At 42.5% G+C, this 17,230-nt stretch overlaps 1 protein-coding gene across 1 annotated transcript in view; it reads right to left on the minus strand.

Annotated features, from left to right (window-relative positions):
- Window positions 1–791: 791 nt before the first annotated feature.
- Window positions 792–17,230, minus strand: part of Dapp1 (dual adaptor of phosphotyrosine and 3-phosphoinositides 1) — a 50,801-nt gene continuing 34,362 nt past the window's right edge. The window contains exons 4-9 of the mRNA XM_052731717.1: window positions 16,760–16,890; window positions 10,109–10,156; window positions 8,622–8,684; window positions 7,523–7,608; window positions 5,391–5,478; window positions 792–3,100 (exon numbers count right to left, since the gene is read on the minus strand). Of these exons, the coding sequence (XP_052587677.1) occupies window positions 3,032–3,100; window positions 5,391–5,478; window positions 7,523–7,608; window positions 8,622–8,684; window positions 10,109–10,156; window positions 16,760–16,890 (485 nt within the window). The 3' untranslated portion in view covers window positions 792–3,031. The remainder of the gene's footprint in view (window positions 3,101–5,390; window positions 5,479–7,522; window positions 7,609–8,621; window positions 8,685–10,108; window positions 10,157–16,759; window positions 16,891–17,230) is intronic.

Raw genomic sequence — 17,230 nt, forward strand, 5'->3', positions numbered from 1 at the left:
AGCCCACCCCCCCAATCAAGCTCTTCTCTGGAGGTAAAAGCATGATGGTCTCCCTGAACAACCAAAAGCAGATAAAGCCTATAAAGCCTATAACCTGATCCTAGGCAAGTAGGGGTGTGTGTGGTAGTTCCCCCATTTCATGTCAGCCCCTCTAACATGGTCTAATGCCCTGCCCACTCTCCTACACTGCTTTGCAGACCCCTCACAGTATTGACTGCTGTATATGGTCATGTATGTATTTATTGCCCTTTCCATATTCAACTAAATCCCTGGAGGGACTCAGATGTTTCCTAAGCTTCCAGTCTTATGTGCCTCCTGCTGTAACTGAAGTATCATTGTTATTTATGATATTAATCAGTTGTATCTAAGTTTTAAAAGTGTGCGGGAATCTTTCTGGAGAAAGCGCTCCCGCAGTAATGTGAGTGGAAGAGAGAGGCAACATCACAGGTGGACCATGGCCAGGCCAGCACCTGGAAGGCTTCCGTCCTGGGTGCAGCTTGTATTCCTATTTTCCACTCTAAACCACAAGGTGGGTGGCCAAGCAAGAGTTTACAGACGCTTCCGGTGGCAGTCAGCAGGTTGTTAAGGGCAGCCACCCATTGGTTCAGCTGTTTCTCCTGGTCACCCTGTTCCAGGTTGGCAGGTGAAGTCATGCTTGGCAAAAAGGCAGTGCAAGCAGTGCTTTGAGTAGATCACTAATGTATCAGTGGTTGCTGAGTGGTCTTTTCTACCTTACTCTACTCCAAAAGCAATAAAAATATAACCTGATCCTAAGAACATAATTAGACAAGTACAACAAAATCATGCACTTTTTATTCAATAAACAGAACCAAAGGATATAAATAAATTTTACAGAAGGTAAAAAGAATATTTAACACGTAAAGAAAGACTTGTTTCCAAGGAAACGAAACCTTAGCTCTCAAGGTGAGGCCATTGTTACTCCTTACTTGCAAACTCGACAGTACATTTTATCTGGACACGGCTTTATTCCTTAGAACACAAACATAACAAGTTAAATGCCCCTTCTTGCAGTAAGGAGTTTACCACTGATCCACAACCTGGCTCCAAAAACCCTCTTGAAAAAACAATTTCTGAGTCTCAGCTGTTGAAACAACAGAAAAAAAAAAATTTAACAAGGTACTACGAATGAATCTTGACGCCAACTTGAGAAATGCCAAAAATACCTCGTGGGTATGTCCTTGAAGACATTCCAGAGAGAAGGGGGCTGACCTAATGACAGGTGTAATCCATTTATTTCATCCAAATGGGTCAGAATTTGAACAAACTAGTGGCAGAATGTAGAAGATGGGGCCTGGTTGGAAGTACGCCACTCACAATGACGTATGGAGTCTCCATCTTGCCTCCTCTCTTTCCTGTTACTGCCTTGCTCTGCTTCCTGCCTGCTATGACGTGAGCACCTGCACCACACCCTGACCACAGTGAGCTGAAACATCTCGAGCCATGAAGTGAAGTAAATCACTCCTGTAAGCTGTTTGCTCAGGTATCTTGGTCACATTGACGAAAGTGCTAACCACTGTCTCCTTCTACTGCAAGAGCAGAGCTCCAGCAGCCCGGCACCAGTTCTCGGCTTGTCACCCCTTTGTGTCCCTTCTAACTTCCATCTTTAAAAGCCACATCAGCAATGGGAATAGGAGTTTGAATCTATTCATGACCTCTGAACACGAGTATGTCATTGCAATTCAATCCTCGTATTGCCGTTTGCAACAGCTATGGGACAGCAGCTGCCCTTTAATAATCTTGGGGTGCTTCCCGGGGCTCCTCTCATACAGTGACCTGGAGAGAGACAGAGGGCATCCTTTATGGAAAAGTCTCAACTAATGTGAAGAAATGGCAGCTAAAGATAACTGAGTGCTTATAAGTGTGTTATATTTGTGATGATAACCATTAAACTAAAGGTCACCCACTGCTTATCACCCTTCTCCAACGTGCATTTTCTTGCTGTTTAAAACATCCTCACCCTTTATTAGACATTAATTTACTTTTTCCTGTCTAGTTACCCACAAGACATGTAGTTCTTACAGTTTATCATTAGAAGTAAAGGATCCACTGGATCTGTAAGCTTTTAGAAAGGACTTATTGTATGTATATGTATGATGTGGGGCACATATGCTGACATGCACGTAGAGGTCAGAGAACAACTTTGTGGAGTTGGTTCTCTGCTTCCACGTCTATGCGAGTTTTGGGGATCCCACTCAGGTTGTTGAATGTGGCGTGGCAAATGCTAAGATGGCTTACTAAGCCACCTCACCAGCCTCATATCTAAGCCGTTTGAAAGGAAAAATAAACAGGATGAACATTTTTTAAGTTTTAGTTTTGAAAACTTTTTAAATGATTTTTTTCATTATGTGCATGTGTGTGAGTATGTGTACCTGTGTGCAGGTGCCCAAGGTCATCAGAGGCATCTGTCCCCTCTGAAGCTGGAGTTAGAGGTGGTCGTGAGCTACTTGGTCTGGGGTCCTAGAAACTGAACGCAGGTTCTCTGCAAAAGCAGACACACTTCCAATGGCTGAGCCACCCCTTCAGCCCTATTTGAGGGTTTTGTATATAAACAAAACAAAACCAGCCCCTCCTTTGAAAGTCCTTGGTGTTTATTATCTTAATTTGCTTCCTAAAGGAGCAGCCTGAGCCCCCAACATACTGCTGTTTAGTAACACATCTGAAGTTAAGTTGTGCCGACAGTGACTTGAGGCCCGACGCCAGGCAGCTGCAGTCAACAAGCCTGAGCCTCGTGAGAGCAAACAAACTCTTCTTCTTGCACCGTGTTCTGAGAGTGGCTCCACCTGGAAGTGGGAGTGAGGCAGTTTCCGTCAGCCGGGTGCTGCTTCCACGGTCTTGAGCAGATGGCTGGTCCTGCCAGCTGTTTTCTGTGAATCAGCAAACCACGTTCAGCTCCCCACCACGGTCTACTTTGTGTTTGTTTTCCGAGGAAATCCTTTAATGACCTTTCCTCTGGAGCCTGCCGCAGATCAGAGCACCTGGAACGTTCCACTTTGCCCGAGCCAAGAAAGTTCTATTTGAAGATGAATGACCGAGATCGCACAGTGTCCTCTCCTTGGTCCAGCTGTTTTCTTAGTTTGGACTGTAATGAAACATAGGAATATCTATTATTGAGTCATTTTGAGATACTGACTCTGAAATAGTAAGGAAGACATGTTGAGCAGTAAAGGAGACATGCTGCTATAAATTACCACACCTCTACCAAGTTTTAGTGTTTGGTTGGTTGGTTTGGTTTTTTGAGACAGGGTTTTCTCTATGTAGTTTTGGTGCCTGTCCTGGATCTTGCTCTGTCGACTAGGCTGGCCTTGAACTCACAGAGATCTTCCTGCCTCTGCCTCCTGAGTGCTGGGATTATAGACAGGCCTCCCCGCCTAATGTTTGTTTTTAATTTTCGATCCAGACATAATAGAGTGGCTGTTACAATGTTACACTTTGGGAATCGATCTGATACTTTCCTAGGAAAGCACAGACACAGCACTGTCCAATCCAAAGGAAGATTCATGTCTGCAGTTGTGGACTTTGAAAGATGCTGATAATATACTGTTAAGAGGAAGGAACCAGTGAAAAACCACCAGAGAAGGGCTATGTTTTTAAAGATCCAGTTGGCCAGGAGAAATCTGCAAATACACATTTAAACTACTTTTAAATTTAAATTTTCTATAATAATTATGTGTCATTCTTATAATAACAAAATACATGGAATTAGAAATGGAGTCATTTTCAGCCCAGGTTGGCCATGACAAAGCATTCCCCACTCAGAATCAGCACAGAAGCAGTCTCAAAATGGGCACTGTATTAACTTGGATTTCAAACCAAAAAGACAAAAACCAAAAACCAAAACACATGGATGCTCAGCAATGTTCACAGCTGCCCCCCACCCCACACACACACACCTTTTTACCCAGGAGGACTGTTCCTATCACTGAGCTATAAGCCTGGCTTTAAGGATATCCATTTTCAGACCTATAGATACAATAACTACACACACACACACACACACACACACACACACACACACACACATACATACACACACACTGATTAAGAAAAGGGTGTTTTGCCTTTGGATACACCATAGGTTTCAAGATAGTAAGTATGTAAAGGCTTGTTCCCAAGGGTGGTGGCGTTGATATGATCAAGCCTTTAAAAGAAAGGACGTCCTTATGTTACTGGTACACTGCCGTTGGAAGGGAGCACTGCCCTGGAGAGAGTTCTAGAAGACTGAGCTGACCCACACCCCCTCAACCCCACTTGATCTCTGGCTTCCTGTTTGGAAGTGTGAGGTTCCCATCCTCCACATATCCCTGTCTTCATTTCCCAAGAGGTCTTCCTCAGAAGCTGAGCTGATGTGAGTGCTATGCCCTTGAACCTCAAACACTGTGAACCTCTTTTATTTCATAAGTAGCTTGCCTCGTGCACTTCATGAAAGAAATAAAAACCAGACTAATATATAATCTCACTACTATGGAATAATCCTTTTGTACACTGTGAAGATTTGTCACTCTGCTTGGTTTAATAAAGGGCTAAACAACCGATAGCTAGGCAGGTAGAAGTTAGGCAGGGAAGAAGGAGGCGGAGTCACCAGCCAGACACAGCGGAAAGCGTGAGATGAACATGCAGTGCCAAAAAAGGTACCACCATGTGATAGAGTGTAGATAAGACATATGGGCTAATTTAAGATGTAAGAGCTAGTTAGCAACAAGCCTAAGCCATAACAGCCGAGCACTTATAACTAATAAGTCTCTGTGTGGTTATTTGGGAGCCAGCTGTCAGGACAGAATGGACCAGTGATCCCAATGAAAAACTCTGCCAACATATTAATTACACTTACAGGAAATTTTAGAAAACTTGTACTTGACTATCAACCCTATAACATACATGGTGAAAAATGTAAGGACTGGTGAGTTATTTTAGCTGTCCTCCCTTTGGGAAGTACATAGCAGGAAGGTAAAACGCCTTTGGTGCTTGATACACAATGTGCAGCTTACCCTGAGAACCAAGCGCCTCCCCAAGCTCCCTCCTTGACAATTGAAAGGCTTTCCAAGTTGAAGCATATGTCAACGTCCCTCTCTGAGACCTTCCAATCCCAATATTCTCTTCTAGAGAAAATGGGGCTGACCAACACACCTTACAGGAAGACTGCCAGCAGCTACGACTGAGGCTATGCTGAAGTCCAAGCACAACGCCACCCTTCCGTCTTACAACCTCCTCTTTCCTTTAATACCCCTTAAGCAAGCACAGATGATTCCACAGAGTTGCAGACAGACTTACTTCCCTTTGATTCTGGGACCTGCTCTGACAACTGGAGTATACCTGACGTCATCAACACGTTAGTTATCAAGACAAGACTTCCGGGGACTTTTAAAACTCACCAACTTCCATCGCAGTATTTTGATCCATTCATCAGCTTCAACTCCTGTCTTTGCACACAGATAAAATGTCCTGAATGGAAACACTAAGCTGGTGAAAGAAAAGAAAGAACGTGTGACCGTCAGTATGGCTAGTTGTATATATCCTGGTTGAATAGCCTGAGCGCCTCCAGGGGAGGAAGAACTGACGAGGGCTCCCGTAATTATCAGGGCAACTTTGAAGAATTGGTGCACACAGAGCAGTTCCTGCAGCAATGGCAGAAATGCCTAGGAAGTTTTTAAGTTTGTGTTATTGCAAGTGAGATTTGTATTCTCCCAGGAGACTTCACAGAAGAAGTATATGTCCAGGTCACATCCACCTCCTTTTGTTGTGCATGTCTTCGGTGGAATATAAGTCTATTCAGTCAAGCCCCACAGTGGTCCAGAGCCTGTCCGTAGGTTAAAGGACAAGCCAGGCAGATAAGAGGGTTTGCTGAAAGAACTCAGTTGTACTGGCTGCTTTAAAGAAGGCAACACTTCCTCCTGGAGATATAAAGACTACGTAGGAAAAGGGGACCAAAAATACCTCAGTTTGCTATTTCACCCATTTCTTCCCATGACTTAATCTCTGTCATAAAGAAAACGAACCTTTCTTTCAGCACAAAAGATTGGGTAGGTATATGATAAGTCTTAATTTTGCTGCCTCTGATTATTTAGTCAAAATTATTTGAGCGATAAAGTTAACCCTAACATATCTTGGCTATTCTTTCTATCCTCACAATCAAGACACAAATACTATTTTTTCCTATCTGTATTTTTTTTCATGTATGCTAGGCTGGCCTCAAACTTGCTATGTAGCGGAGAATGACCTTGAATTCCTGATCCTCCTGCCTTGAGCTGAAATTTAGGCACATCTTGTAGCTATCAGGCCTGTGGGTGGTTGAGTGGGTGAGTGGATAGGGCTGGAGAAGGAGGGATGCTGACATTGGATACATTGGACACCATGCTAAGTGTAAACTGGTTTCTGGACTCGTCATTGATACTCCCTGGGGAGTATCAATTGTGAGTTGCTCTATAAATTCACACAAATTTCCCTTTCTTCTTGAAAACAGAAGCCCGGGCAATAAATTATAATTAGTTTAAGCCAGTTATGATTATAATGATGTTATGGTAATTTATGTTGCAGCCAGTGAGTCATGCAGAAGCTTCACAGGGCAAGGTTTCCAGGGAAACATTGGCTTTCCTGATACAAAGGGCCAGGCATGGCTGATACGTCTTTCGTCATGTCTGTGAAAACATGAGGGCTGAAAGTGGCCACCTGGATCTGAAGGAGCCAGCTGGAGGAAAGTTAAGAGGATGATAAAGACCGTGGGTGAGACCTTGTCACAGTATACCTGCCTCTCAAGTTCTTGTTACTCAAGAAAAACAAACCTTTGCTAGATCATAGGGCAGGTATTAAAAAGATGCCTGTCGCTGGTCGATACTGTACATTGTTCACTTTCTCAGGTGTAATAGCAAAATTAAGTTCTATATATACTGTCTTTATTTTCAGAGGGTATGTGATCAGGACGCTGTATCTTGGCAACTTTCTTTCAACTGGTTCAGGAAAAGAAGTGATGAAGAAAATCCGGCAAGTTCTTAATGCGCTGAGGTTAGACAGAGAAAAGTTGACATCTCGCAGTCTGGATAAGTTTGAGAAACTTTCAGACAAAAGTTGGTAGAGAAGAAACCATGCCTTCCTTTATCAAGATGCTGTTTGTATCAGAAGTGTTTCATAGTCCGCTAATTGTATCAGAGCAAAACACTTCCACCTGTCAGTCAGACACTGCCCTAACAATACAGATCGACCATCACTGGAGCTGGCTAAAGGATAATTAAACTTGAGAGGAAAATCTCCAGGGAGGAAGTTGTGTTGAGACGTGAATGGCTGAATGTGTTCCAGCTGTGCAGTGCACAGCCTGAACCTAGCCAACCTGTCTCTTTGTGGAAGCCACTGTAGACCAGGCGAGTGTCCTCTGCACTGGAGGTGCTAACATGCTAACCTTGGGTCAGGTTCATGTCCCTCTGATCCAGACATGTACACGTTAAGACAGGTAGCTTTTTTACTCCTTGGCTTAAAGACTTTTAGAAACATTTCCTTTATGAAAGTAACTTACCAGAAACAGTTTACTCTTTCCTGTGAGTAATCAAATTGAACAGCTGAGCACTCCCTTAGGTCTAGGATCCGAATTGGTTCTGGTGACTGGGGAAAAAAAGCAAACTATGTCATAAGAATAAACAGACATGTGTGTCCATCCCTCACTCCTTTACAAGGTTTCTGCTGCATGCAACTGTCAATTTCCTTTCATGAAGACGATGGAGGATGGGAAAGCCTGACAAAGGGAACTAGTCTTTCACAGACTAAGCAATGGGAAGACATTTGCTGGGCTACACAGATGGCTCAGTGGTTAGGAGGGTGACCTGCTCTTGCAGAGGATCTGTGTTCGATGCGCAGCACCCACATCAGGCAGCTCAAAACTGCCTGTAACTCCAGTACCAAAAGTCTCCATGCCTCAGGGCTGGTACCAATACTTGCGTGCATATACCCAAAAATCAGACACATACTCACACACATAACTTAAAATAAAATATATCTTTTTAAAAAAGAGGTTGCTTTTGTCAATTTACATCAGACAGAGATAGATTTTTAACACATGGAAAGGAGTTATATTTTCCCCCATCCTTTTTATAAACTTCTACTTCTGTAGAAAATTTGTATACAAAAAGGAAGGAGAATCATTTTAAGTTGGCATGATAAAATGGACCCAAGCAATGGATATGCTATTAATAAAAGGAGAAATTGCTTCATAGGGACAGTTCATAAAGTATGGCAAGGGAAGAATTCCATTGCCCCACACAGAGGGACAGCTGTGCTGACCTGCAAGCGGCCTCTGGAGGCAAACCACAGAGTCAGAGCTGATCAGGGATCAAGTGCCCACACCTTGGCTTGGGAGATGGCTCAGTGGGTAAAGATGCTTGTGGCCAAATCCAGCCCAGTGACCAGAGATTGATTCCCAGGAACCACACTTTGGGAGGAGAGAAACAACTCCCACAGCTTGTCCTCTGACTCCAAACACACTCTGTGGCAAGTGTGCCCCACCCCCATTATAAACACAAACTGAAAAGGCTCGGGTCTCTGGACTCTGTTTCAGAGGGTGCTGGAGACCTTACAGAACTGATGACTAAGGGGGAGCGGGGTGCTGATGTCTTTCTCACCATCTGGTCTTTGAAATATTTCAGTTCGTTCCTTTGCAAAGTGAACCATCTTGTTTTCCAGGTCTGAGGGGGAAAATTTAAGTTTTGAGTACAGAATGTAATATTTAAACTTGATAGTTTATTTTCATTTAAAAAGTATATAAAAGATAAGATAAAAATAAGCCTAAAATATTTTTATCTATCACTTTTGAGAAAAGTTTCAAAATAGCTATTAAAAAATGATGATTCTGTGTTCTAAGATCACAATAGAAATACCGCTAGCTTATTTAAATGAATAATGCAGCTGTTGTAAACATTCAGGGTGATTCCTAACAAGCCACTCAAGTTTCTATTTTATTGACACTATAATAAAAAATAGATATCAGTTTTGAGAACCTACTATGAGCTATATCCCCACACCAAAAATTTACATATATATTCATGTATACTCTTGAAATTTTATTTTTATATATAATATATATTTAGTTAAATATATGATAACTAGCACATATAAAGCAAGACCATCTATTATTATTATCATTATTATTGCTATTATTTCACAAATAAGCCAGTTGAGGTTTAGGAACCTTTAACCACATGACACTGAATCTCTCCTGAAGAGCCATGGACTCACAACAAAACCTTGCTACTTCCTTCCTATATCCTAACAAAGTGCCGATCTGTCTCAGCTGGCAAAAGAGACAGTAGAAGATTCAGGAATAAACATTCAGGCCAGGCATGGTTGTGCACACCTGTAATCCTAACCCTAAGGGCTGTGAGAAGTAAGGTTGTACATCTGAGGTCATCCTGGGCTGTGAGTGAGACCCTATCTGAATACAAAACAAACAAACCAAAAAACAGGCTACAAATGTGAATATCTCCCACCCTCAGGGAGAATCCAGCCTAGTGAGGACATGGATAACTGCATGATTAGGATAGAGTCAAGCAGTTTGGTTCACAGGAGAAGGGGTAAGGCCCTGACCCCTAAAATAGACAAGAGCCGACACAGCATGAGTGGAGCTGATATGTTGAGTGATGGTGGCCATGGCACATGTAAGTTTAACAGAATGCTACAGGTATAATTGCAGACAGGGAGCAGTCAGGCGCCCTGGACTTGTAAAGATCTAAATTATGTTTACTTTGGCATGTTATAACATATTTTTTTTAAGCACCAGTGATGTATTTGGCCTACCTTTCAGTGAGCATTGTATAAAAGTTTGACTTTTATGTTAAAAACAAAAAGAGCAGAAATGTTCAAGAGTTAATTTACCCCCTTTGTTCTTAACCCTTCCACTGAACGTGCTCCACCATGCTTCCTTTTTAATATGGACTGCAGGTTACTTACACAGGGCTTGGCCAGAGAACAGTCAAGTTATTTTTCAGGTAAATGTAAGTGGCTTAAAATAAGTTTATAATTGTCCTTTAAAAATATATATGTCAATTTTAAGGGATGAGTCTATGATGTGTTGTCTTTCCTGTGATGGCATGAGCAAACCACACTCCCTTACCTTTACCAGGCCGCCCTGCTTGGTGAGGTAGCCTTCCTTGGTGCCGAGCTGCAAAAGAAAAAGGCCAGAATGAAGCCGAGAATTGTCGCATTTGGCCTGTGTTCCGTCCTAGTTTATCTTCCTGTGCTAGGGGACGAGCCCTTACTCCAGGCAAAGCTGCAGGCTTGCCCCTCCGCCCTGCTCTAGGAAGAACATGCTCGCTGCTGATCTTTACCTGGTCCTCTCCCGTTCTTCACCTTGAAACTCTCCCAGGTGCTGTGGGAGACACTTTGCGGACTGGATTGTCTGGTGTATTCCATATCAACAGGCATCACTGGAAAGGCTCTCTATTACCTCAAGTTCGTGATTTGAAAATAATTACCCACCGGTATTTGTCAGTGTGCATTGTGAACAGCAGCAGCTTGTATTGCTGTAGGAATCCTAGTGTATAAGCACTCATATGTCATGGGTGCTCGATAGTACAATTGGCCTTAAGCCTCTGTATCTATCAGCTCTGCACTCTTGGGTTCACAAACCATGGACTGAAACATTTGAAAAGAGTGCTGAGTCTGTATTGAACATGTACGGATTCTTTTACTTATCATCCCCCAAACAAATAGTCTATTAACCATTTACCTGGTATTTATACTACACTGGTGTGATAAGGAATCTGATTTGAAGTACAGGGAGGATGCATATAGTTTATGCAAATACTGTGCCACTTTATAGAAGGGTCTTTGATGTCTAAGGACACTGGCTCCTATGTGGGGTCTTGGAAATGCTGACAGCTACTAAGAGATCAATACATTTGGGACAGTATATTAAGAAAAGTAAAAGAATTTCTTTATTCCAGGGCTTTGTCTTTTAAAGTTTTAAGAACTAAGAAGCAGAATTATCAACATTTGTTTTATTACAGTCTTCCTCCTCCTACGCGTTCTTCTCCACTCCAAAGCCATCTCATGAGACTCATATCCCATGAAGAAGATATTCAGGAGTGTAAATGTATTTATACTTCATCTATTCAAAATGGGATTTGAAATACAAATGAATCATTTGTTTTAATCTATGTTTCATGAGTTCAAAAGTAACAGCAGTACTTAGCATCTATGAATTATGAATGGAGGGAAATCTACATAGGCCCGGGACCCTAACCTTCATAATCCCATAACCTTCTGAACAAACTGAATTCCTGGGAGGTTATTTTGTTCTAATGTGCTCTCGCAATATATCTTTCATTATAGAGAAGAAAACAAATAAGATCTGGGAAATGACTTTGTTGATGTCAGGGTTCTTTTTATGGGAATTTCCAGAGTGTTTTTTCCTGAGGTGAATTCTTCCTACCGAATAGAAAGAGGAACCTCCAAAGTTCAAAGAACCAGAGAGGAGAAATAGCCCAGAGCCACTTCTGGAATTCTGATGGCAGAGAAGTCAAGATGAACTTCCTAACTGTGTATTTCAGTAAAGTTAACCAATATTGCTGAGTCTGATATCACATAATCACTGTGATTTATTTTGATGTTGAAGAAATTAAACTGAGGGGCTGGAGAGATGGCTCAGTGGTTAAAAGCACTTGTTGCTTTTCCAGAGGACCTGGGTTCAATTCCCAGTACCCACATAGTAATCACAGCCACCCACAATTCAGTTCAAGGGGACCCAATGCCCTTTTTGGCCTCTGAGGGCACCAGGCATGCAGATAGTGCACAGACATACATGCAGGCAAAACACAAACAGCATATACTTAAAATTTTTTAAAAATTGAAAATTAAAAAAAGTAATTAAACTAAGTTAATTATTAAGAAAACTTTTAAAAATTATCATTTTGGGTTGCTACAGGTAATAAAGAGATAAAATGATTAAGGGTAAAATGTTTTGTAAAGGATCCTGATAGACTTAGCCACTGAATTCAAGCTAAGAAATAAAGCTACTCACTCAATATTACCTCTATTGAATTAATATACTAATGTCTAGTATTTTCTGTGATCTTGGTAAGTGAAACGCTGAAGATGGAAAGGCTGAGAATATAATCTGACCCAGAGTTTCCAGATATGAGAACTGAAATAACTGTATGGCAGACTTATCCTTAAACCGGATATGATCCGTAGCAGAGAAGATGTTTGAACTAGCTCCAGGTTAGGAACAACCTAAATGTTCAACAGGAAAGGGTTAGCCAAGCCGCCTCCCTTGCCGTCCTCAGATGGAATGAGTGTGTGGACATTTGTGCACCTTGGCGCAGCGTGGGGGAGCCCAAGCCGGGAACAGGGAGAATTCATATGGACAGTGATGCTGGCTGTCGGAGCAGCAGCTTGGTGTGGGTGGTGCCGCTGGGTGGATGAGGGCTTCTTTCCAAACAGGTGAAGGTGGCAGACAGTGTGGCTTCACAGAGAAATCAGTAAAGTAGATGTCTGCAGTGACAGGAGGGTAGCAGTGGCCGGGAACTGAGCAGTGAGTGAGCAGGAAGTCTGGGTAGGGGGATGGGCAGCAGGAGTCGATGGAGATTGCTTACACTCTATTGATCAGCAAATTTCACTAAGCCAATCTGAGTCAGAAACTTGAAATATATTGACTCCTGGAATATAACTACATTCAGTCTATCATCATGTTGTCTTATACCTTATCTTGAAGGTGACCAGTTCGTGTCCTAAGAGGTCTCCTTGCCCCTAACTTAGCAACAAGTCCACTGAACACTTAGTAGTTAGGAGTCTTTTTCAAAATGTGAAGACTTAAATTATGTGACTAACGCTGTCAGACTTTCTCAAGACCCCTAACAAAGACTCTGCCTTGGACAGTGAAGGCTTTCAGAGCATGTGAAGGAGGTAGTTGGCATTTGACCATGATGATTCCTCATGCATGCACAACAGGACACTTAGCTTGCCTCAACCTTCCTACTGCTGGGAAGCAACTCCAGCTGGTTCTCTGGTGCCTTTGTGTCTCAGATTCCGTCCGGCTCACTCCTCCCAGCATGGCTGACTTTGTTGGTCCTTAAAGCCCCTCAACGGAGTTCCTGCCTCAGAGAATTTGTGTTACTTTCTACCTACTTTATCTGCCTACTCTATCTTGTTACTTCTTAAATGTGAACTGTTCCTTCCTTTCTTTAAAAAATAAAAAAGATTTTTACGTGTTGACAATTTCATATACACACATAACATATTTTCTCATTCCTTTAAATGACATTTCTGTTCAAATGTTACTACTTTCTCAGAGAGGTTGCCCTGTCTTCCCCTTAACCCGTTAAGTATTATAATATTATGCTGATTATCTATCATCTGTGACCTGCACTAAAATGGGAGCTCAACAGGGTGGGTCTTTGCCTAGTTACCGCAAAAATCACAACGTTTAAAGCTGGATTTATGGTGGGCACGTAAAACAGTTTGTTTAACAAATGAATTAATTAAATTTAATCTTACCTCAGGAACCTAATGCTTTGCTGTTTACAGTACATGAGTAATAATTTCCCTAAATGCAGTTGACAAAGGATGTGAAGTGATTTTATGTAAGTGCCTGCATTTGGGGGAAATGGGGCCGCTTTCATTTTTACTTCAAGCAAGGTCTTCTTCTAGGAGTATGATGTAATGTTCTTCCTCCACAGACAGGGATCCGACGGGAACTGAATTCTCAAAAGAGAAAACAGAAGTGTGGACACCTCAGAGCTTGCATTGGAAGACAGAGGTGCCACATCAGATGGCCATTTGGGACAATTAGTAAACAAAGAGCTGTGGTGTTCAGTAGGGGACAAGAATTCCAATCCAACCAGAACTCTTCCCTCAACCATGCCAATCCAGAATTCTGTAAGCAAAGAGCGATGAGGTATGGTTCAGGAGCTATGAAAAAGTCTTTATTGTTTTGGTTGGTATCATTACATAATAAATTTCACGGGCCTCTCATTATACAATGAGTGTTCCTTGTTGACCAAGCACTAAACACTCTAAAGCTTCCCTCTTGTGTTACAATGTCTACATGCTTGGGCAGCTGAACTCTCTGGCACATGGAGGAAGCCAACAGCAAGTAATATGACTTCCATAATTAGCTCTAAAGAGTCCTGCTAAGACCAAAGCTACCAATTACACATTGGCTGATTCTTACTACTGATAAAAGATACTTGTAAATCAGAATTTCACTGACCATTGATCTTCAGAAGTCTATCAGGGTCCAAGAGGGGAAGGTGGACATGGTTTCCCAGCCTTAACCAAGAAACTACCTGTAGCTGACACCTGCTGGCAAAGGAAAAATTCATTTTCTTCAATGGCATCTAACTGATCACACTTCAAAGTATACCTAATGCCTGGGGAGTAGTTGGCCAACACAAAGCAAACTCACTGGAATTTTTGTAGACTTTTTATCTCATTTTGCTTTTGGGGAGCATTTTTTGTTTTGTTGGTATTTTGCTTGTATATTTTGGGTTTTGTTTTTGTGGTACATTTCTTGGTTTTTGTTTGTTTCTTAAAGAGAGAAAGGGCATGGATTAGGTGGGTAGGAGATGGGGAGGATCTGGGACGAGTTGGGGGAGGGGAAGTGTGGTCGGAATATAGTGTATACGTTTTTTTTCTCAATAACGAATGAAGACTAGCAGAGGAGAATGTGGAGTTAAGCAGCCAGTTGATAGAGAGGTGGTTTCGTGATGGGTGGAGAGCTAAGAATGGGGAAAGAGGAAACTGAAGGGAACTGGCTGGCTAGAAAATAGAAAACAAGAACAGAGCAGACTGTAGGTGTTGGTCTGGTCTCTGGTCCCCTCTGACTCTGGAATACGCGTCACTCACTGTGCTTTCCTGGATTTCTCCAGTTCTAACAGCTGAGGCTTCCTTTCGCTCTTTAACAAAGCCCCCTCCTCCTGCGCACAAGCGCGAGCACACGCACGTGCCATCTTTCTTAACCAATTTTTGATGATTGTAGGAAAATGGTAAAAATAAGGCATACCATTAACTATTCAGGTTACAAAAACACACAAGCAATTATTCCTGTGTATATGCTGCACATGTGTGCATGCATGTGTGCACGTACATGGAGGTCAAAGTGCAACCTTGAGTATCTTCTCCTTCCTCCTTAGAGACATACACCAGGCTAGCTGGACTTGAGGCTTCCAGAGGCTCCCTTGCCTCTGTCTCTTACCTTCTCACAGGGAACAAGGATGTGTGTGTTACCGAGTCTTGCTTTTACATGGCCATGGGGATCTTAACCCAGGTCCCCAGGTTGTGTGGCTGGTGCTTTACCCACTGACTAAAGCCCAGCCCTTCTTCCTTATTTATTGGCACAGCATCATGCTTCATAGCCCTGGCTAGCCTCAAATTTAATCTCCCTGGTGTTGGAATTACCAGACCCTACCATCACACCCAACGTGGTACATATAAGGAAGCCTTTTTTGGCATCAGAATAGAAAAAACAATCACTTCAGGAATAGGAAGGCTGCATCTGTTTTAATATGATTGGTCGCTGAATAACTGTAAGTGGTTGTTTTCCAAATGTAGGATAGGTTCCTGGTGTTTTATTCGGGCACTGCCATTTTTATTATCTGCAAAAATTGAGATTTCTCCTACTAGAAGTATTCAGCATTCCAGGAAGAGAAAGCAAGTAGAATTGTGAGGATGGGGAAGGAAGGGGGGTCTAGGAGGAACTTACAGACTGCGGCTCACAGAACATGCATGGATGGACTCTGGGAGGAACAATGAGTGATTCTGTAACACTCATACTAAAGCGGGGGGTGGGGGGGTGGGTCATGCTGCAAACAAATATGAATACTTTCTCTCTGTGGGTGCCAGTCAGTGAAGAATGGAGGCTAGAAAAATAGCACCCCAAGTTTTGTTTTTTGGTAATTCAAAAAATATGTAGGGTTTCTCTAGGTAGTCCTGTCCCTCCTGGAACTCACTCTTGTAGACCAGGTTGGCCTTGAACTCAGAGATCTGCCTGCCTCTGCCTCTTGAGTGCTGGGATTAAAGGTGTGGACCACAATGCCCAGATGCACCCCAAGTTTTATGGTGAAGGTGGAGAAGGCTTTTCTTTCATGGATGGTTGAATTGCAAATGAAATTGTTTTTCTGAGTTGGAAGCAGCTTGTCAGAGTGACTGCTTAGTGAACTCCATGAGCACCTGTCGTATCTACTCTACCACGAACCTGTTTGGCTATTTAAAGAGACATTTCAATGATGTTTTCTAAGTTTTTTAAATCCTGTCATTAAGGCATCCCCCCGGCCTCTGTGTGTGTGTGTGTGTGTGTGTGTGTGTGTGTGTGTGTGTGTGTGTGTGTACTGGTGATGGAACCCAGGACCTCACAATACCAGGCAAGTACTGAAAAGAAACACTGAGCTAACACTCAGCCAAAGCATTTGTGGGGTTGGTTTTTGTTTGTTTTTTAATTTTCCTTGGGCCAGATGAACTGAGTTATAGGCTTCAAATATTATATTACTTTCCAGGGTTTTATATCCCCCTCTAGAATATACTGTTTGTTGTTTATTTGTTTGCTTTTCAAGACAGGACAGGGCCCTACAAGACAGCTCTGGCTGACAAGGAACTCTCTACTTAGCCTGGGGTTGAACTCATAGCAACTCTCAAGTTTCTGACTCCCGCGAGCTGGGATTATGACTGTGGCACTAGGCTGGCTCCAAGCTAGACTGTTTCTGTGAGCTCATGAACTAGTTCTTGCTACATTTGATGACATTCAGTGAAGGGCATGGTGGGTACTTACAGAAGGTGCAGTGGGCACAAGGTCATTTTCTGTTCTTCCTGTCTGCATTGCTGTGTGGACCCGGACTGATTCATAAATGGAAGGCTCTTCCACTATTCTTGGATAGGGATGTTTCAAAACAATCAGAGTCCCTGAATGAAAACAGAAATATACATCTGTACATACATATACATATAATCCAGTATGACCCCAAGGGAAGATCCAAATGTTAGCTAGGTAACTGGCTGGATTGTAAAGTCTATTTATTTATTTGTTTATTTATTTAGTCTGTGTGTAAGTGTGTCATAGGTGGAGGTCAGAGGACAACTTTTGGAGTCGGTTTTCTTTTTCTACCATGGGACTCCGGGGGTAAAACCCACATCACCAGGCTTGGGAAGCAAGTGCTCTCCCAGCTGAACCTTCTCACCACCCCTGTATCGTTATACACATGTGCTTACTCATCTTCACACAAGGCACATAACTTGGATGCAG

Source organism: Peromyscus californicus, unplaced genomic scaffold (assembly GCF_007827085.1).
Source record: "Peromyscus californicus insignis strain IS unplaced genomic scaffold, ASM782708v3 Scaffold_9__1_contigs__length_137607984, whole genome shotgun sequence".
Taxonomy (NCBI): Eukaryota; Metazoa; Chordata; class Mammalia; order Rodentia; family Cricetidae; genus Peromyscus; species Peromyscus californicus.